The 20,844-nt window shown below is 39.6% G+C and overlaps 1 protein-coding gene across 5 annotated transcripts in view; it reads left to right on the top strand.

Moving 5' to 3' along the window:
* PXDNL (peroxidasin like) overlaps positions 1–20,844 on the top strand; it is a 291,171-nt gene that overhangs the window by 262,628 nt on the left and 7,699 nt on the right. For 4 of the 5 annotated variants that reach the window (XM_073331210.2, XM_073331214.2, XM_073331213.2 and 1 more), the window contains 2 exons: positions 10,168–10,288; positions 14,286–14,424. In XM_073331210.2, the coding sequence (XP_073187311.2) occupies positions 10,168–10,288; positions 14,286–14,424 (260 nt within the window). The remainder of the gene's footprint in view (positions 1–10,167; positions 10,289–14,285; positions 14,425–20,844) is intronic. The other variant, XM_073331212.2, reaches the window with a different exon arrangement.

Raw genomic sequence — 20,844 nt, forward strand, 5'->3', positions numbered from 1 at the left:
TCTGAAGATTAAGGAGAATTTTCGTACTAAGTTTGTGGGAAATTGCTCAAACTGATTCTGACTTACAGGTCATTACGTATTTTGATTTGATGTTTTGACTTGTATCTAATTTTTGTGTCCTGTTAGCAAAAAGTGAATTGTTGCTATGTCTTCAAACCATCCACATAGTTAAATCTCCTTGAGAACAGATGCATTGGCTATATTTGAAGAAAATTGTTTATAATTAAGCAAGGGTATTAATGACTGTCACTAACTGTAATGTGTGTATAATATTGTATGAGCAATTTGTCCATTGGTGGCAGTTTAGAGAGACTAGAAAAGGTTTTCCTGTAGCTCAGGTGATTGAAGCTATAGTCTTTGGAGATAAAAGACCCAGTTCTAGTCTCAGGTTTGTGTGTTATGTCTAGTAATGGTTTGTTACAATGGATTTCATTGCAGGATGACTCCCTGCTGTGTTTTTCTGCTAAGCAAGAAGAAAATTAGTCAAGCTGGTTTTTGAGTTACAGGTCATTACTCTGAATATGAGGCTACTAAGTCGACATACTGATTGGTATAGTGAAAGCTCACTTGATAAAGGTAGCAGGGCTTGACAGGGAGCTGTTTAAGGTCTATAACGCTGGATGAGGCTTTATAAAGTCTATGCAGGGCAAAAGAAAGGATCCCTGTGAATAGTTAAGCTCCAAAGGGCAGTAAAAAGCAGTGACAATTGGGGACCACCAAAAGCTCATGTGCTCAAAAGTTCTGTAGGGCAATGGGAAAAGAGAGGAACCTGTTGCCTTTGGAGCTCAGGTCGTCCTCATAGCAGTAGTATTTGGAGGGGAGTCATGAACTTCACAAAGCAAATAGTATGCTCAGTGCACTGGTAAATGTGGGCCAAATCCTGTCCTGTTCTCTGCTGCCTAGAAGAGGCCTGTTCCAGCAGAACCATGCAGGGGTCTCCGTTCAGTGGCTTTGGGGGCATGAAAGAAGCTGGGTTGGAGCTAGTGGTTCTGTCCATGGAGTGGGGGAGGGATTCTCATACCCACAGTGTGGGAGAGGGATTCTTTTCCCTCCATTCCCAGAGATTTCCAGTGTGTGGCTTGGGTACTCAAGCTGAGTACAGTGTTCTGAGTTTACAGTAAATGAAGGAACCCAATCCTTAGTGGGAGACTCTCACATGATTTTTTTTTAAATGGTGGCTTTACTACATTACAAGGCAAAGAAAATGGGGCTAAAGCTGACTTAAGCTGCCAGCTAAGGATCCCATTGCATAAGGACAGATCCAGGTGATATACAAGTGCCCTACCTGGCTCTACACCTGTTGCTTCTAGTCCCTCAGCACAAGGGATGGTCTGGGGTGGGAAGCTATGGACAGAGTTCACTACAATCATGGACCAACGGAATGGCTCCTCTGGGGGCATATATTGTCCAGTTAAGCCACAGGCTGCTCTAATTTACATCAGTGACAAAAAGAGCCCCCATCTAACCCCAGGACCATGGAGTGCAAAAGTCACTGTCACATAGTGGGCAGGCCGTTTAGGGGGAGTTGACTTAGTCTCACCTGCGTCTAGTTATCCATCTCCCTTGGGCTTGCACTCATGGATCAGGTGACCAGGCATCCCATGATGATACCCCAAGGGTGGGGCTTCCTTTAAGAGGGAGCCTGCTCTCTCAGTGATGAGGAAGATCACGGGTTATGAAAGACCTAATGGAAGGCTCTGTGGAGTGGTCCAGAGACTGGAGAGCAGAGGAAAACTGATACAAGTGTAAAGATGAGAAATCATGGCTTTTTTTAACTGTTTTGAGTTGGGAGCAGGTATGCTCCCCAGAGATTTTAACCTTTTTTTTTTGTCACAATACCAGTCTTGTTTTGTCTGTTTTGCTTGGTGTTATGTATCTCTGAGCTTCTGTCATTTCTTATATTGTAACTTGCGTTTTTAGAGCTTTTCGATGTCCTTAGTACTAGTATATTTGTCCTCGTCCGGCTTTACAATAAGGATTTCAAACAAGTTGTTCTGAAACAGCAGAAAAGCAAGTTTGAGAGATTGCCTTATGGCGCAAAGTTAAATATAGCTACTAAATTCAAAAGCAGGACTGAAAACAATTTTATGGCTTAATTGTCTCATTATAGTTTTGCTGTGAGCGGTTGAAGTCTGATGTTCTCCACACTGCTTTGAAGGGCTTCTTTTTGTTAATCATGCAACAGCTTTTAATAGAATGAATTTATTAAGGGAATGTTTTGGTTATATAATACACATCTTACTATCTAATAAATGCAATTTTCATTAGTCAGCAATAATTTTCAATTCTGGGGATACTTTAGCTCACAAATCTGAAAAAGAAAATACAGATCTCTGGAATACCTTAAAACCTCAAAGTGAGAACTCGCTGTGAAACTTCCATCTGAAAATCACGAACCCAGATGGTTGTGTAAGTCTCAGAAGAAAATATACATCTGTCATTTCCTCCTGCAACTGTTTGTATTTGAAGAAGGATTTATTTAATCAACCGGCAACATGGCTTAGTGTCACTCACATCAATACAGCATGTATACCTTCTGTACCAGGAGTGCTCTTTCATTTCTAGGATGCACCGGAGATGATAATTTCACTAAATAGATGTAGCATCATTGTGGATTTTAATTGCACCAGGCAAAAAGATGATGTGGAAGAGCAGTTTCAATTATTGGAGGTGGCTGAATCAAATAAATATCCCTGGGCCTATGTGATTTGCCTTTTGCTCCAAATGCAGAAATGCTCCTGCACAGCATGCAGCATCATACCCCTGCAAGGAAAACACACACGCGCGCGCACACACCCACCCCTTTTCTCAGTTGAGGTTCCTGTGCTTGGTGAGCACCCAGAGTCGCACAGTGCCTCAACAGAGCTGAGGAATGGGGCCAGGAGCACGTTCTCTTGGGGAGAACTAGTGCAGCTTGAGAATTCTTAGTACATTAGACTGGGATATGTTCCACCTGGAGGAGTGTTGTGGCTCTGCATTGCCTTGTCTTCAGGCCAATGTGTACTGCACCACAATTTTGCCCTATGGGAAATTGAATACAATTTTATCATAGAGATTCTTACATATGATTAGTTGTTCCCAGAGTATGAAGTTTCTTCCTTACCCAGTGTTCCTATATCTTCTCACCGTACCTAGGCTTAGCTTTTGATGTTATCTAGCAAAGGCTATAGATACTAACAGGGTAACCGGCTAACAGGGTAATGAAAGAATTTGGGACTTTATCTAATTCCCAGTAAAGCCAATGGCAAAATTGTCATCTGGATCCAACCTTTCTCAAAATTTGAAGGTGTTCAGATATTTGATTTCGCCCTTTCTAGAGATTATAGGGGCCAGTAACAATGTCTCTCAGAGTTTAAGGTGGCTAGGCTGTGGAGTTTCACTTCAACTCGGTTTATGATGATTAATTTAAAACATAAATGGCCAAATGCAGTGCATCAACACCGATATTATACATGCATGTTTGTTTTTGTTGACTTTATACATGCATGGGGTTTGATCGTTTACCTGTTAAGTTTTGTTCATTTGCTGAAGTCTCACCTTTGCTGTTTGTCTTTTTAGTTTTATTTGGGACCATTGTTATCCCACAATGTTATTTCCCTGATAAATCTTTCCAACACCTACATGTTCAGGCAACTTTTTGGCTTTGAGCTCCAGTGTGCATAGCAAGGGAAGTGTGGGTTGACCATAGCAGCTACATATTGGTACTTCTGCCCTCCTACTGTAACATGTGCTCACTCAGCCTGGCTTTCTGTCCCCTTCTAGTGGTTGGCTCACACAGAAGTTTGAGTTTGCTACAGTCATTGGCTAAGAGATGTGAGTCTTTCATCTCAGGAGGTAGTGGCTCTGTGTGGTCCAGCCACCGTGAGAACAATCCGTCGTAAGTGTAGGTTAACTACCATTCTGAAAATAAATAAAAGGTTCTTCTGATCGTAAAGGAACAGCCACATACCTAGGTCAATATACAACTCAGATCTTATCCAATAATCATGCTGTGGCCAATCCTTTAGTATCTAAAATCTAAAGGTCTATTTATAAAAAGAAACAAAGGTGAGAGTTAAAATTGATTAAAGGAATCAATTACATCCAAAAACTTTGCATTTATTGTATCAGGCTTGTTGCAGTGATGGAATAAACTGCTGGCTTAAATCAAGTCTCTGGTTGCTTCCAAATTATTGGAAGGTCCTCAGTCCCTTAGTTAGGATGCTCCCATTAGTGTAAATTCATAGTCCAGAGGTTTGAGCAGGAAAGGTGCAAAATGGAGATGTTTCCAGGGTCTTTTATAGCTTCTGCCATGTGGAGGGAAATCCATTATTTCAAACAAAGCCCTCAGCACAGCTAGTGGAAAATTACAGGTATCAAGATGGTGTTTGGAGTCATATGGGCAGATCACATGTCCATGCATGATTTTGCTTAGTCACAGCAGAAAAGTCCATTAACTGTAGATGGGCATCTTCCATTGTGAGTTAAATGTTCTTTAATGGGCCATTCACTTGAATAGTTCCTTATAATGTGCTGGCTAAATACCTTGTGGGTGCTACACAGAAGCAAGCATTTGAAATACAGGTATAGAGCCAATACTCATAACTTCAAATACGAAAATGATACATGTATACAAATAGCAAAATCATATTCAGCAAATCATAACCTTTCAATAGACACCTTACTTGACATACTTTGTACAAGATTTGTTGCAATTATATAACAGTGGTAGCAACAATGATCTACATGGTCATACTTAATCAGATAATGTCACACAACCATCCAGGGAAATCTTCTTATCAAAGAAAATATCTTCCTATCAAGAAAGGTCAAGATGCCAAAAAAACAAATCCTGAAACATCAGAGCTCTTGATTTTAAAGATGAAGCATATTATCAGCACTTAACAAGTAACAATAACTGATGATATAGAATCAGTTGAAAAAAATGTAAGGATTAATTGAAACCTCATCAGAAAATGAATTGTGTATGGCTGAAGGGATTTTTTTTAGATAAATGGTTTCTTCTTCCAGTCAGTCATGTATCAACAAAAACCTATACTTTAATTGTAACTTTCACTCCCTTTCAGTACAGGAAGAGGGTTCATAATTCAGTAAGAAAAAAAAAAGAGTTCTGTTTCAGAATCACCAAACACATATATTTCCTGACTTGGCACTTGCTATCCAAATAAAACAAGAATGCTTTGAGAAGTCAGTAGGCTGATTTTTTAGAATGATCTTTGAACGATCAATATTATAGGCAAAAAGAACTGTGGGGGTAAATAATGTCATTTAGATGTTTAACTACCTAATTACATCTCAAATCTGGCACTTAGAAGTCTAATTAATATAAATTGCACCCACAGTGATTTGTGCTTGCAAACAGATTGAGGCTCCTGTCAGACCAGGACTCAATGGCTAATTTCATACAATTTCATACAATTATTACTATTATTACAGTTTTCAGAGTAACAGCCGTGTTAGTCTGTATTCGCAAAAAGAAACGGAGTGCTTGTGGCACCTTAGAGACTAACCAATGTCTCTAAGGTGCCACAAGTACTCCTTTTATTATTACAGTAGCATATAAGAGCCCCAAATGGGGATCAGGACCTAGTCCCATAGTGCTACTGCTGTTGTATTAATTTAGAAGGATTAAATGTGCCAAAGGTGGTAATATAACCCAGTCACTGTCGTACATTAACAAGTGTTAAACTTGGTTTGGTTTCTGGGATATGGAGACCACAGCTTGCTATGGCAAAAACACCACTAAAAATCCTTGTTACCTTTTATTAAAGATACAGAAAAGAAAGAAAAATAGTTAAAGCATTTGAAGTATGAAGTGAGGGTTTCATTTTAATGACATTTCTTGTTCCCTTTCCCTTTAACTGGAGTAAGTTTTAGAAGGAAAACCCCTCTTGTTTGACAGTCTTTCACATGGTATCAAAGATGATGATAAACTGTCCTTTTAGATAAAAGAGAAGAAACTAGTTGAGATGGGCTGGAGGGGTAGTTGCAGATGGTGTTTGGGATTCACCTGGAGCTGGCAGGGGTGAGGATGCTATTTAGGTCCCCCTTTCTGGACTGATGTGGTCAAGATATCTCTCAGGATCAGGGTGATGAAGATCTGAGGTCCCAGGAAATGGTGGGTGTGGCAGCCAGGATGGCGAAGCTCCCTCCAATAGCCTCTGTCTGTTGTTCACATTTCCTACCCAAAGTCTCTTTCTTTAAGGACCCAAAAAGGGAGTGATGGGTGGAAAAGTCCTTCTCTCATTATTTTGGTTCATTAATTTCTGGTTCCATATCTTCTGTTTTTACCAAGCATGATTTCAGCAGTCCTTGAACCATCTCAACAGGTCCTTTTTGTTGGGACGAATTTGTTATTCTGTCTCCCTTTCATACTTTTCCCCATCATCATTTGTTATTCTAAGTTATAGTGACATTTTATGGACTTTCACATACTTTTTTACAGTTGAGCTCACAATTAAAATAAATTTGTAAGCCCAATTGTCACAACAGTGTTGTACAAATATGTAATAAAAAAACTCCCGCCACAAAGAATTTACAGTCTGGATTACAAGATGACACAACAGCTAGGCAAATCAGGTAAAGGGATATGGGAGGGAGGGAATAAAGTGGAGGATGAGATGAGAAGATGACCAGAATGCTATATCAAAATGAGCATTAATCATGACTTGCCTCTTGCTCAGCCAGCATTGGCTGGTGCTGTCTTGGAGTCATCCTGGCAGAGGTGAGTTTTAAAGACCGGTTTGAAATTGGATAATGTGGCAGATAGACCAATTTTGTTGGCGTTTCTCCCCCCTGCTTATGGGTGATATGCGACTAAGGCCAGAGATGTCTTAGGACAAAGTTGATTGGTGTGTAATAAGGCCTGGAGGCAGAGGTGAAACTAAGCCGGTCCGGTCTGGTATGGTGTACCGGTAAGAAAGTGGCTGCCGGTACCAGCAGGGCTGATGATGATGGGAGGGGGGAGGGAGCAAAAGGGGCGGATTTAAATGGGTCCCAGGCTCCCAGCCCCTGCCACCGCTGCCCCAGGGCTCTGACAGTAATTGAAAGGGCCTGGGGCTCCCAGTCGCTGCTGCCACCACCGCGCCTGCGACCGGAGCCTCGGGCCCTTTAAATCTCTGCCAAAGCCCCAGGCAGCGCTGAAGGGCTGGCTGGGGGATTTTGGCCCCAGCTTCACTCCTTCTGCACGAGGGCCTGCGCCTTCCGCCCAAGGCCCACAGCCGTGCCCCCCCCCGACCCCCACCACCTTCCTCAGGACCCCGGCCGCCTTGCATCCCAGTAAGTCATTTAAGTTACATTCACCCCTGGCTGGAGGGTAGATTCTCCACTGTGCCTGAGCAGTGAGAGGTTAACTAACACCCGATCAAGGCTCCCTGATTCTCCATGGTCCCCAGAACGCACAGTGTGGTGCAGCAAAATCTACATAAATCTCATGAAAATAAGTGGAAATAAAAATAACAGAGGAACCTCAAAAGTTAATCTCTTTCTTGTAGGGGTGAGTAATTTATTAGATGTCTAGGGTCGGGCTCGGTGAACACAACTCACTTTGTGTTGCAAGTATTGTGTATGCAAGGATGATACCAGTTTCACTAGATCAGATGATAGCAGGGGAAGGACTTCTGTTGTAGCTGTCATTCATTCAAGGGTAGGCAGCGGGAAAGGGTTAGCAGCACAAGGAAATATGCTGTAGTAAATCCCCTGCTACAGTGCCTATGGTCTGGGGAAAGACTTCAGAATATAGGATCTTCGGAGTTGACATTTCAATGTGGTGATGACTGTTGCAATTCATAGATTCTTACACTGATATTATAAGCCAAATTTTCAATGAGATTTCTAAAATTGCACCTGCACATCTTGTGGTCATACATGGTTTTTTCCCCCCATTGGGGCATTGGTCTGCATTTTAAAAAAAAGTGTGCAATAGCTATACTAGCAAAATAGCAGTCACAATTTTAGAGGTCCATTTGAAAATTGTAGCCTTTGTCTGCCAGCTCCTCAATGTTAAGGGTTGGTTTAAGTCAGCCAATCCAAACAGAGCTGATCCAGATAATCTTGGACTTCTTACAGATCATTTGCTCATTACGGCCTGTATTTTGCATGCGAGAAAAAGATCCTAAGTTACCCACCAATCAGTAGCTTCAAACACACACGCACATATGCCATTTCTACTATACACACAGTATTTCATTATTAGCCAGGAAAAATCATAACAATCAATGAGATAATTAAATGTACAAACTGAGCAATCTGAATAATCAAATTGTTTTTAGCTTCCGTAATGTTGCCACCTGAAAAATGTAGGCGATTAGCACCTTTCTATTGAACTAATTTGGAACTGGAATTAATTTGCAAACTGGACACCATCAAATTAGACCTGAATAAAGACTGGGAGTGAATGGGTCATTACAAAAACTAATTTCCCCCTACTGTTACTCACACCTTCTTGTCAACTCTTTGAAATGGCCACCCTCATTACCACTACAAAAGTGAATTTTCCTCCCTTGGTATTCTACTGTTAATTGAATTGTCTCATTAGCACTGTACCCCGCACTTGGTAAGGCAACTCCCATCTTTTCATGTACTGTGTATATATATATACCTGCTACTGTGTTTTCCACCCCATGCATCTGATGAAGTGGGTTTTGGCCCACGAAAGCTTATGCCCAAATAAATTTGTTAGTCTCTAAGACACAACAAGGACTCCTCGTTGTTTTTACTGATTCAGACTGACATGGCACCCACTCTGAAACCTGTTTCTATGGAATGTTCTTTTCTGTGGTGTGGTTTTAAGGCTGGTCTACACTGAAAACTGACATCAGCAGACACCCTCTCTCGGGGGTGTGAAACATCCACATGCCTTAGAGATGTACAATGCCAACTGGCGTAAACAGCGCTATGTCGATGGATGAATTCAGGATACAAGAATTCTTCCGTCGACCTACCTACCACCCCTTGGGGAGGTAGATTAACTCCAGCCATGGGAGAATTCCTCCCATCACTGTAGTGAGTGTCTACGTTGAAGTGCTCGCTACAGCAGCACAGCTGCAGCTGTGCCTCGGTAGTGGTTTAAGTGTAGACATAGCCTTTGATAATGTTGTAGCATACATGCACGAGTAGAAGACCACTGTATATACTGCACATTCATTAAATCAAGGCTGGGTGTTTTTCCAAAAATATGCGGTAGGAATTATTTTGGGGATGTTCTATGGCCCATGCTATACAGGAGGCCAGACTAGATGATCACAGTGGTCCCTTCTGGTCTTGCAGTCTCTGATCTGTGTCAGCTATCTTATTAATAAATATGGATTGTAAGATTTTGATTTTAAAATACTAGCGTTGATATTAGAGACAATAATGTTTAAATTAGGGCACCAAAGCCAAACTTTCTTTATAAAAGGTAGAAGCTCTTAAATAACCTAAGAAAAATCCAGTATGTTGTACTGCATTCTAAGAGTGCTAAAAAGGAGGGCTACATTCTAACTGTAAATGCAGAAAAGGCTTTCATCTTGCTAAACACACCAAGAAAGCATTCAGCTTCCCCCCCAAAAAATTACTATGAACAGTTTGTGTGTGTGGGTGTGTATAACATGCACCATGTTAACATTGTGATTAAATAATTTTGAAAAAGTGAGAGAAATGTGAATAATACAATAATATGCTATATGTTGCTTAACATTGTTAATTCTGTATTAAGAGACATATCTTTACAAGTCAAGACAATGTAATTGTAATGTCTTACTATAAAAAAATCAATTAATAGAAGTCCCCCCCACAAAATGCTGTATGTTGCATATAGCAATATCATATCTTGATATGAGTAGTCTTTAAGAATGAATTTTGGAATAGTTTCGCCCATCTTTTTTTTCCACTGCTGAAGATTAAAAGTACAACAAAAGTAGAAAAGCAGGTACATAAAATACAAATATGTTTGGCCCTTATTCAGCAAAGTGCTTAAGCTTATGTTTAATTTTAGGCACAGGTTTTAAACCCATTGATGTCAATGGAATTTAAGCACATGCTTTTAAGTTAAGCATGTGCTTAAGTGTTTTGCTGGATTGAAGATTATATAAGTCACATAAAACCAACTTGATACTACAACTTTTGTGCATTTTTTCTGTGAAAATCTTATTTCAGAAATAATACTAGTATGAATTATTGTGTTCACAGATTGTAGGACAAGGGGACAGTTTGGGGATCTGTCACACCACTTTAGGAGCAAACAATCTGCTGAATACAGTTATCCCAAAGAGAAGCACAAAAGGGGTGAGGAGATCAGTACAAGAAGCAGGTATGTGTATATGAACTAGCCACCTTTGGGATGAGCATGAAAAGTGTGTACATGAAAGATTTTAGTTATACTTAGTCTTCAAAACCTCTTTGCTTATTAATCTTTTATATGTAGAAAATGTGTGTGAGAAAAAGAGATCTTTTGAATGTTTTAGTTTTCATTATATCTGAATAAATTGTCTGTCATTTTCAACTTGAGATGAATGACAATGGACCTTAGATCCTGCTATTCCAATCTAAGCTTTTGATTATTGCTATCATTACTAAGCCATTTTTACATTTAAAAATAGTCTAATTACTTTAGGTGACTCACAAAATTGATTTGAACATAGCAAAGGTTAGTTGATTTTAACTTGATTAGGTGTTAAAATTCCCTTTCATTCAGTTCACGGCAAACAGTAAAATGTGGTGTTTATAAGTATTGTTAGAAGCTAAGAAGTGACCTGGCTATTAAATGTTACACCATCTTTAAAGTGCTTTGAAAGCTACTGATGAAGAGCATTGTATAGGAGCTACCTATGTTGTTGTTGTTTATTATTATTATTATTATTATTAGTGTCCATTAAGAGAGAACTTTTTTGTGCTAGATAAAACGAGAAAGAAACATGCTTAAACCAGATGAATTACACTCGAGTTCAAAATAGTCATTCCTGCTAATGAAAACCAATATTAAAAGAAAATATTTAGAAATTTGCTAAATCAAAGTCAAATCATATGGGAATCAGATAGTGAAATCTGTTACCAAAAATGTTACTTTGAAAGATTGTAGGGGTTTGCTGATTCGAAGGATGATGATGAGCTTTTACCAATGAAAATGGCTATGAGTTTTCATTCATAGGCATGGGTGTTTTACTAGCTATTTTGTACTACACTGTCATTTAAGGGCTACTGAACATTGTCACTATGAAATTTCAAACCTCAAGCGACTCATTCTGATTACTATAATACCCAATGGGAGATGCCAAGGAAAGGGGTGTTTTTTATATATCATGATTTTTTGTGGTTTGGGAAAATATATTTTCCTTGTTTTTGTCTGTAGCTGATCTAACACACTACCTTTTGTGGGTTAATTCAGTATTGGTTTAGAGGAATTATGATTACTTACACTGAGATTGCCTTGTAGTGTTTGAAATGCTATTTTTTTCTTCTTTCGTCCATACTTTTGTTTTTCAACCGGTGGAGTTTAATGATCAGGACAATAATTTATGCCTGACTGAATATAGAGATTGAGGCTGATGGTGAAAGAAATAATGTTTGGGTTTGCATTTATGTAGGTAATGTTCATTTGTTGAGTTTAGTGTTTTGTAATTATTTGATTTAAAATAAAGAAATAATGCTGATTTTAAAATAGAAACTTTGGGAATAAGTTCAACATAAGCATAATGTAAATATTCAGAACACTGGGACTATCACTTTGGAAAAAGTGTCAGTGGCTCTTTTATGACCATAAATTATCAGAATCTCGGTTTTACATCTCTTCTAGAAGACAGCACCTCCAGTAGTTGAATGTGCTTTCATCCTTTACTGCTTCCACTCAAAATTCTCTCTGTAAAGATCTTCATCCTGAATTTCCTTCCTTGGATCATCTTAATTCCCTCTTGTTGTTTGTATTTCACACTAATTCAAATAATGTGACTGTCACCAGGTTCCAGTCCAAGGCCTGGCACCCTGCCTCAGTTTTCCTCTGAGATGTCAAAAATAACTTATTTACACCCAGAGTCCAGAAAATAATAATCCTCCTCTCTTGGGTTCTAATTTATTAAACACTGCCTGGCTCCACCAAAAAACGCTTTTGTCCCTTACCCCTTGATTTCAGGGGTTTCATGGCCCTCCTGCTTGAGGCTGTGAGCTTCAAATCCTGGCTTCCCCAGGCAGCAAACTCTCCCTTAAATCCAGGATTTCACAGCCCTTCTTCTAGGGACTGTACTTTGGATTTTTTTGTCTCTCTCTCCCTCTCTATTCTCAGTAGCGTCTTCTAGGAGCTAGTTACTAGCAGCTTCCCCTTTATAAGGCCCAGGTGCCTTCTCTGAATCCCAGTTGAGTAGCAGGTAATCAGCCACAGGTGCACTGGACACTGCTCCCTCTTAAAGGGGTCAGTCACCCTGTGACAGTGATATATAACATCTATCATTGCTGTCCTCAGAAGTCCCTGAGATCCCCTATCCATTCCTTCCTTTTTTCAGAAAATACAGGCCACCAGCCAAATTGTATTCTCATTGCGGTTGCACAGCTATAACTGGTGGTAGAATTTAATCCATAGGCTTGCTAAACTGTTGTTTAAAAATAATTCAGTGAAACACCCAATATTTTCAATTCATTCTAGTTTGCCTTCTTTTACATGTTCTCCATTTCTAGACTTTTCTTTCATGAACAGCCTACAAGTTTTCTGAATATAGGCTCACCAGTCTGTCATACATTGGTAATTTCCTCCAATATAGCCAAATTCATTAATTGTTTTTGTTTATACATCCTGGTATATTAGTTTATTCTTTCTCTCCTAAGCATGGACTTTTACCCACGTATTCTTACTACACGAATATTTTGCAATGTTTGTGATTCTTGAGGGTGGTTAGTTTCATGTTTCTTTCAATAGCCTCATTACAATATCAACAGTTTTTCTACATTGAATTGCTTAGGCAACTGTCAGTAACGCTCCATTCTCCTAAACTTGCCAAGTAATTTTGAATGCTATTGGTGTTTTGTTAGACTTCACTGTCCCCACTTTCCTGTTTGTCATTTTCAGTAAGTTTCACAGGGTTTTTTTTTTCAGTATGATGAATTTCAGGTCACTCCCATATGTTATAAAGTTAACAGAACCAGTCTTACTACTGAATCCTGCTATTTATCTCCTTTCATATAGTGTTTTCCTGTCACACAGATCCTCTGTTTTAGATACCCGTTATCAATTCACATAGCTCACGCTTGGTATAAAAATATTCCATACCTTTCTAAGACAGCTGTTGACTTTTGTCAAGTGCTTTGCGAGAATAGTTGCTTTATGTGTAACTGGAACTATAATGTAGTCGTCTGTGAATATACAGGGCTAGACCCTCAGCTGGTATAAATCATGCTGCCTCCACTTAAGTCAGCTGTTTCAAAGGAGCTACATTGATTTATATCCACTGAGGATCCTGCCTGTTTGTAATGCTTTTAGGGACCTATATTTATACCAGATTATATGTTGGGATATAGTATTGGATGACTCAAAATGAATCAGAAGATGGACAGTTTTTGCTCATACAGATAAAACAAAGGAAGGATGGCACTTCATTTTACTGTATGAAAAAAACACGCTTTGAGCAACTTAACTTATATTGACTTAAAGTGAGGTCTACACCACGCTATGTTGGTGGGAGACGCTCTCCCTTTGACAAAATTTCCGCCTCTCATTGAGGTGGCGTAATTAAGTCAACGGGATAGCGCTCTCCCATCAATGTAATGTGTCTTCACCAGGTGTGCTAAATTGTGCCACTATATCAATGGAAGCAGTGGCGATTTAGCACGGTAGTGAAGAGAAGCCCTAACTTAAACCGTTTTTGTTGTTGTTCTCATTGTGTTCAGTAGGATTGGCTTACTTTAAACTTGTCTTGCTTGAGAGGTGTGATTTTTTTTGACAGCTGTGCTTATTACTTTCTTAACGTAGTTCTTGTCATGAATACATAATACAGATAGCACCTTTCCCACCTATGCATTGCATAATGTCTGACATTTCATTTGTCAAGGGGTTGTTGGTGTGGAGGGGAGCTGTTCAGAAAAAAATAAATACTTCTGAGGTCTGACTAATGTAGCAATGCATCTGTAATGTAACATGACATTCATTTTATATTTCAAAAAAGTTTTCAACTCATGAAATAAAATATCAAAAGCACAATGTCATTTCAGATTATTTTTTCCAAAGTTCTGTTAATTTTCAGCATAGTCCTATAATTCCAATGTGAAACCATTTCTTCGGATTGTTGTTTTCCATTTTCTGGTGGCAAATTTAACTTGTATTTCAGACACCCGGGGGATTTGCACAAGCATAGAAATGCAGCCAGTGCAATGCATCTAACTGACATAGTATCCAGTGGATTTGCTCAAGATTTCAGCCATTTTGCTGCTGAAGTTGATGAGACCATTGAAGCTCTAAAACAGAAGGTTTGTCTTGTCATTATCTCTTCAACATTAAACTTGGCAGGGTACCTAAAGTGAATGTGCCTTTAGCTAGTTTAATTAGACTTAGCTGGATCTTTCATTGTATGAGAAATCATAATTATGACAAAGTACAAAATGTTTTGTTAAAAGAAATTGGGAGCTCCAAATTGGATAACTATGTTCAAGTTTTTATGAGATACTGTTTTGGGCAGATTTCAGAGTAGCAGCCGTGTTAGTCTGTATTCGCAAAAAGAAAAGGAGTACTTGTGGCACCTTAGAGACTAACCAATTTATTTGAGAATAAGCTTCCGTGAGCTACAGCTCACTTCATAGGATGCATTCAGTGGAAAATACAGTGGGGAGATTTATATACACAGAGAACATGAAACAATGGGTGTTACCATACACACTGTAACCAGAGTGATCACTTAAGATGAGCTAATACCAGCAGGAGAGCGGGGGAGGCAGGGAAGGGGAAGAAAACCTTTTGTGGTGATTATCAAGGTGGGCCATTTCCAGCAGTTGACAAGAATGTCTGAGGAACGGCGGGGGGAGGGGGGGAATAAACATGGGGAATCGTTTTACTTTGTGTAATGACCCATCCACTCCCAATCTCTATTCAAGCCTAAGTTAATTGTATCCAGTTTGCAAATTAATTCCAATTCAGCAATCTCTCGTTGGAGTCTGTTTTTGAAGTCTTTTTGTTGTAATATTATGACTTTTAGGTCTGTAATTGAGTGACCAGAGAGATTGAAGTGTTCTCCGACTGGTTTTTGAATGTTATAATTCTTGACATCTGATTTGTGTCCGTTTATTCTTTTACGTAGAGACTGTCCAGTTTGACCAATGTACATGGCAGAGGGGCATTGCTGGCACATGATGGCATATATCACATTGGCAGATGTGCAGGTGAACGAGCCTCTGATAGTGTGGCTGATGTGATTAGGCCCTATGATGGTGTCCCCTGAATAGATATGTGGACACAGTTGGCAACGGGCTTTGTTGCAAGGATAGGTCCCTGGGTTAGTGGTACTGTTGTGAGGTATGTGGTTGCTGGTGAGTATTTGCTTCAGGTTGGGGGGCTGTCTGTAAGCAAGGACTGGCCTGTCTCCCAAGATCTGTGAAAGTGTTGGGTCGTCCTTCAGGATAGGTTGTAGGTCCTTGATGATGCGTTGGAGAGGTTTTAGTTGGGGGCTGAAGGTGATGGCTAGTGGCTTTCTGTTTTATTTTGTTTGTTGGGCTTGTCTTGTAGTAGGTGACTTCTGGATATTCTTCTGGCTCTGTCAATCTGTTTCTTCATTTCAGCAGGTGGGTATTGTAGTTGTAAGAATGCTTGGTAGAGATCTTGTAAGTGTTTGTCTCTGTCTGAGGGGTTGGAGCAAATATGGTTGTATCGTAGAGCTTGGCTGTAGACAATGGATCGGGTAGTGTGATCTGGGTGAAAGCTGGAGTCGTGTAGGTAGGAATAGCGGTCAGTAGGTTTCCAATATAGGGTGGTGTTTATGTGATCATCGCTTATTCGCACCGTAGTGTCCTGGAAGTGGATCTCTTGTGTGGACTGTTCCAGGCTGAGGTTGATGGTGGGATGGAAATTGTTGAAATCATGGTGGAATTCCTCAAGGGCTTCTTTTCCATGGGTCCAGATGATGAAGATGTCATCAATATAGCGCAAGTAGAGTTGGGACATTAGGGGACGAGAGCTGAGGAAGCGTTCTAAGTCAGCCATAAAAATGTTTGCATACTGTGGGGCCATGCGGGTACCCATAGCAGTGCCGCTGGTTTGAAGGTATACATTGTCCCCAAATGTGAAATAGTTATGGGTGAGGACAAAGTCACAAAGTTCAGTCACCAGGTTTGCCGTGACATTATCGGGGATACTGTTGCTGATGGATTGTAGTCCATCTTTGTGTGGAATGTTGGTGTAGAGGGCTTCTACATCCATAGTAATCATGAATACATGTACCTGAAATTGTGTAATAATATACAATCTGCATTTCAAGGCAGCTTCATTTGAAAAGCTTTCATTTTTGGCCCATTGAAGATGGCTTTACATTTATACTGTTCTGACTGTAGGTGATAAATATTTGTGTTTTCTAATCCTCAGAAGCATTATCTATTTGAATTTTAAGGGCTTTCTAAATTATATTTGTCTTCTATTTTAATTCATTTTCATGATGATGTAGCTCACTTGGAGCATTAGGGGACTTGATAGGTACTATTTTAAAAAAAACTTTTACGATTATTACTGCTATTATTTTTGACTTACAGTCTAATAATATTGGGAAATTCTTTTTTGCCCAACTAGTATGTGTCAGTGGTACATTTTCATATGAGTGGTGGAAGAAAGTGAAATTTCCCAAGTTTCTACCAGCCATGAAAGCAGTGACTGGCAGTATGACCTGCAAGACACAAAACCAGGGGTGAAATCCTAGCTGCAGTCAAATCAATGGCATAACGCTCATTGAGTTCACCCATTGGGGCCAAGATTCCACACCAAATGTGGATTGGGGAAGCACATGGCTAGTGGATATACCAGCCAACCTTTGTCCTGTGTTGGGGTCACAGGAGATCCTCCAGTCATAGGAGAGGTATGTTCTGTATCACACAAAGAACCACTGCATAAAGAAAATGAACTTGAATTCTCTGCAGGTGAGAGTATTTGAACCTAAATGAAGAACACATACTTACATCAGTGATTTCTAGTGTGCAATTTCAGCTGTGCAACTTCTCAGCCTACTAGTGGTGAAACACATATGTAATGACATGTTGTATGTTCTGTACCTGCATATTAGTAAAGAGAAATATGTTTAGGATAAGTGAATGCACACTTTCAATTTATCTGCTTATAAGCAACTGACAGTTCACAGGCCCGTATTAACATAATACAGTTTATTATGGAAGGTATATAGTAGGGATATTGATTATACACCCAAGAGTGTGCCATATGTAATCTCATCTTCATTTATTTCTTGTTAATTGAAATACCAAACTCATTCAAAATTGACCTACAGAGAATTGATAACCAGAATCCACCTTTTGCTGAAAGGGAGGGGGAGGAGAATTACAATGGAACTATGTGTTGTGAGAATGTTTGGAGGAAATATGACACAGCACACCAAGAAATTTCCATTCTTCCATAGATGCCAGCTTTCTCCTACCAAGTTATGTAATGAATTACACCCCAATTTTGTCAAATGAAACACATTTGCTGTTTCCCTGCATAGTTTTCAGTCAGCCTCCAAATCTGGCTGTCATTGCACACATAATTTGTGAAATCTTCTTTACAGTTACTTTCAAAAAGAGGCAAAAAGGATATAGAATGGGCTTAACCTGCAAGAAGGGAGATTTAAGTTTGATATTAGGAAAAACTTTCTAACTGTAAGGGTAGTTAAACTCTGGAATAGGATTCCAAGGAGTTCCCATCACTGGAAGCGTTTAAAAACAAGTTGGACAAATACCAATCAGTTAGGTTTACTTTGTCCTGCCACAGTGCAGGGGGCTGGACTTGATGACTTCTCAAGGTCCCTTCCAGCCCTACATTTCTGTGATTCTATGATAGCACAGTATCAGTGTTTGGTAGTCGTTCTACAGGTGAACAAGCAATATTTCACTCCAAAAATCTATATTTTAACCATTGAGGGTCTGATCCAATGCCCACTGAAGTTAGTGGAATCTTTTAATTGATTTCAATGGGCTTTCGATTAGGACATTTTTTGATGGGTACATAGGGTATATTTCTATCAGCTTTTTCTTTTCTCCATCAACTTCATGGTGGAGAATCATGTCTGCTTTTCAAATAATGGCAGCATGTTTTACTATTCCTTTTCTTTTTACAAAAGTCACTGTCAATATCCAATATAATCTCTCTGCATCTATATATACATGACACTTAAGCTCTATATTTAGTTTAAAAAACAACAGTGAAGCTACCAGTGGTTATCCAGTACCTATGTTTAGAATGATGTGATAGAATATGATTCTGATAAAAAGACTGTGACAAGGTTGGGCCAGATGGCTACAGAAGAGTAATAGAAGGCAGATGTATTAGCCCCAGGTTAAGTAGGTCCCTTTTCCCTGGGTAAGGTAACAGGGAAGGTTCCAGAACAATCAGGAACCTTCTGGAGACAATTAAGACAGACAGGCTGATTAGAACACCTGCAGCCAATCAAGAAGCTGCTAGAATCAATTAAGGCAGGCTAATCAGGGCACCTGGGTTTTAAAAAAGGAGCTCACTTCAGTTTGTGGTGCACGTGTAAGGAGCTGTGAGCAAGAGGCGCGAGGAGCTGAGAGTGAGAATGTGGACTGTTGGAGGACTGAGGTGTACAAGCATTATCACACACCAGGAGGAAGGTCCTGTGGTGAGGATAAAGAAGGTGTTGGGAGCAGGCCATGGGGAAGTAGCCCAAGGAGTTGTAGCTGTCGCACAGCTGTTCCAGGAGGCACTCTAGACAGCTGCATTCCACAGGGCCCTGGGCTGGAACCTGGAGTAGAGGGCGGGCCTGGGTTCCCCCCAAACCTCCCAACTCCTGGTCAGATACAGGAGGAGTTGACCTGGACTGTGGGTTCACAAAAACGGCCAAATTGAGGGCTACTGTGAAGCTCCAAGGCGAGCAAATCTGCCAATAAGCGCAAGACCCATGAAAGTAGAGGAGGAACTTTGTCACAAGATATAAAGAAACATTCAGAAATTTTGAAAAGGAGCAGTTTTGAAGACTTGTGATTCTTTATACTGCTTACTCCAACATGATCAGAACTAATCCTAGCATAGTGATAACTATCCGAACACAAGGGCTTTCTTTTTTATCTTGTTCTTATGATACAAGGAGGAATTGAAATCAGCTTTCACTTTGGAGAAGATTCTGCCTCTCCAATGTAACCTCACACAGTAACAGAGATGCTACAGAAGGACACTAACAAAGTTTCTAAGGCACAACCATTCCATGGTGTAGGGCAACTTGCTCCCACAAACATATAGGGCTAACTTGTAGCATTTTTGCCATTGTGCTTCAAGGAAATATAGGCTCTTCCAGCTTGTACATGAGGGTTGTGCAAAGTACTCCATCCATTTCGTCAAGTGGGGAGCTCTATGGGCAAGGCAAAAAAACATGCCTCCTCCTACATTGTCCGATTCTGCTTCTTGAGTGGAGGAGTATGGAGGATCAGGAACAAGCACTTCCACGTTCCACAAAGCATAAGGAATGAAGAGAGTAATACAGACACAGGTGATTGCACACCCACAGAAGAGAAAAAGGCTTCTTGACTAACCTTCTCTCTTATGTACACGCCCAAGGGCTTCTCACAATCTGGCCTGTGGTACCCAATCATTCCACCAAAGCCAATAGCAAAAAACTCCCATTGAAATCAGTTATAGCAGAATGGGGTCCATAACTCCTACTGAAATCAGTGGCAAGGATTGTGTCTAAAGAGAGTCACCAAAAATCAATCATTTATAGCTTAATTGCAATCCCATTTTTTAAGATTAATTCTTTGGCTTTTTGCTATTCTTGAATTGTTCACAGATAGATTGTGATTCCCTAGTAATTGTCTGTAATTATTTGACAAATAGTATTTATTAACATATTTGAGCATATGGATTTTTCACAAACTGTTTGGTAGTAAATCCTCTTGGGCTGTTGATTAATCAACATTAATTCACACAATTAACTCAAAAAATATGAATCACGATTAAAAAAATTAATTGCGATTAATCACAGTTTTAATTGCACTGTTAAACAATAGAATACCAATTGAAATTTATTTAATATTTTGGATGTTTTTCTACATTTTCATATATATTGTATTCTGTGTTGTAACTGAAATCAGGGTGTACATTATTTTTATTACAAATATTTGCACTGTAAAAATGATAAACAAAAGAAATAGTATTTTTCAATTCACCACATACAAGTACTGTTGTGCAATCTTTGTCGTGAAAGTGCAACTTACAAATGTAAATCTTTTTGCTACATAACTGTGCTCAAAAACAAAATGATCTAAAACCTTCAGAGCGTACAAATCCACTCAGTCCTACTTCTTGTTCAGCCAATCGCTAAGATGGACAAGTTTGTTTGGATGATACTGCCTGTCTATTTGTATATTATTATGAGCTATAATTTAAAGTAGTAGATTCCTGAAGTATATGGAGACCCAAAACAGATTAGAATGGGAAAAATGAATAATTTAATTCTCGTACAGGTTCATACAGGTAACTAATTGGCCTCCATCTTGGAAAAACAGCCTCACGTCCTTCCCCCCCCCACCACCACTCTACACACTGGAGCATGCTCAGTACAGTCTTAGGTCTTCCAACAGCAAATAACTCTAAACACATTGGCTACTAGTTGGCAATAAGCATAACAAAAATACCTACAGCATTACTCTCCACCCCTTTAAAAATATTACTAATAATAAACTCAAAACATT

This window comes from Lepidochelys kempii, chromosome 2 (assembly GCF_965140285.1).
Source record: "Lepidochelys kempii isolate rLepKem1 chromosome 2, rLepKem1.hap1, whole genome shotgun sequence".
Classification (NCBI taxonomy): Eukaryota; Metazoa; Chordata; order Testudines; family Cheloniidae; genus Lepidochelys; species Lepidochelys kempii.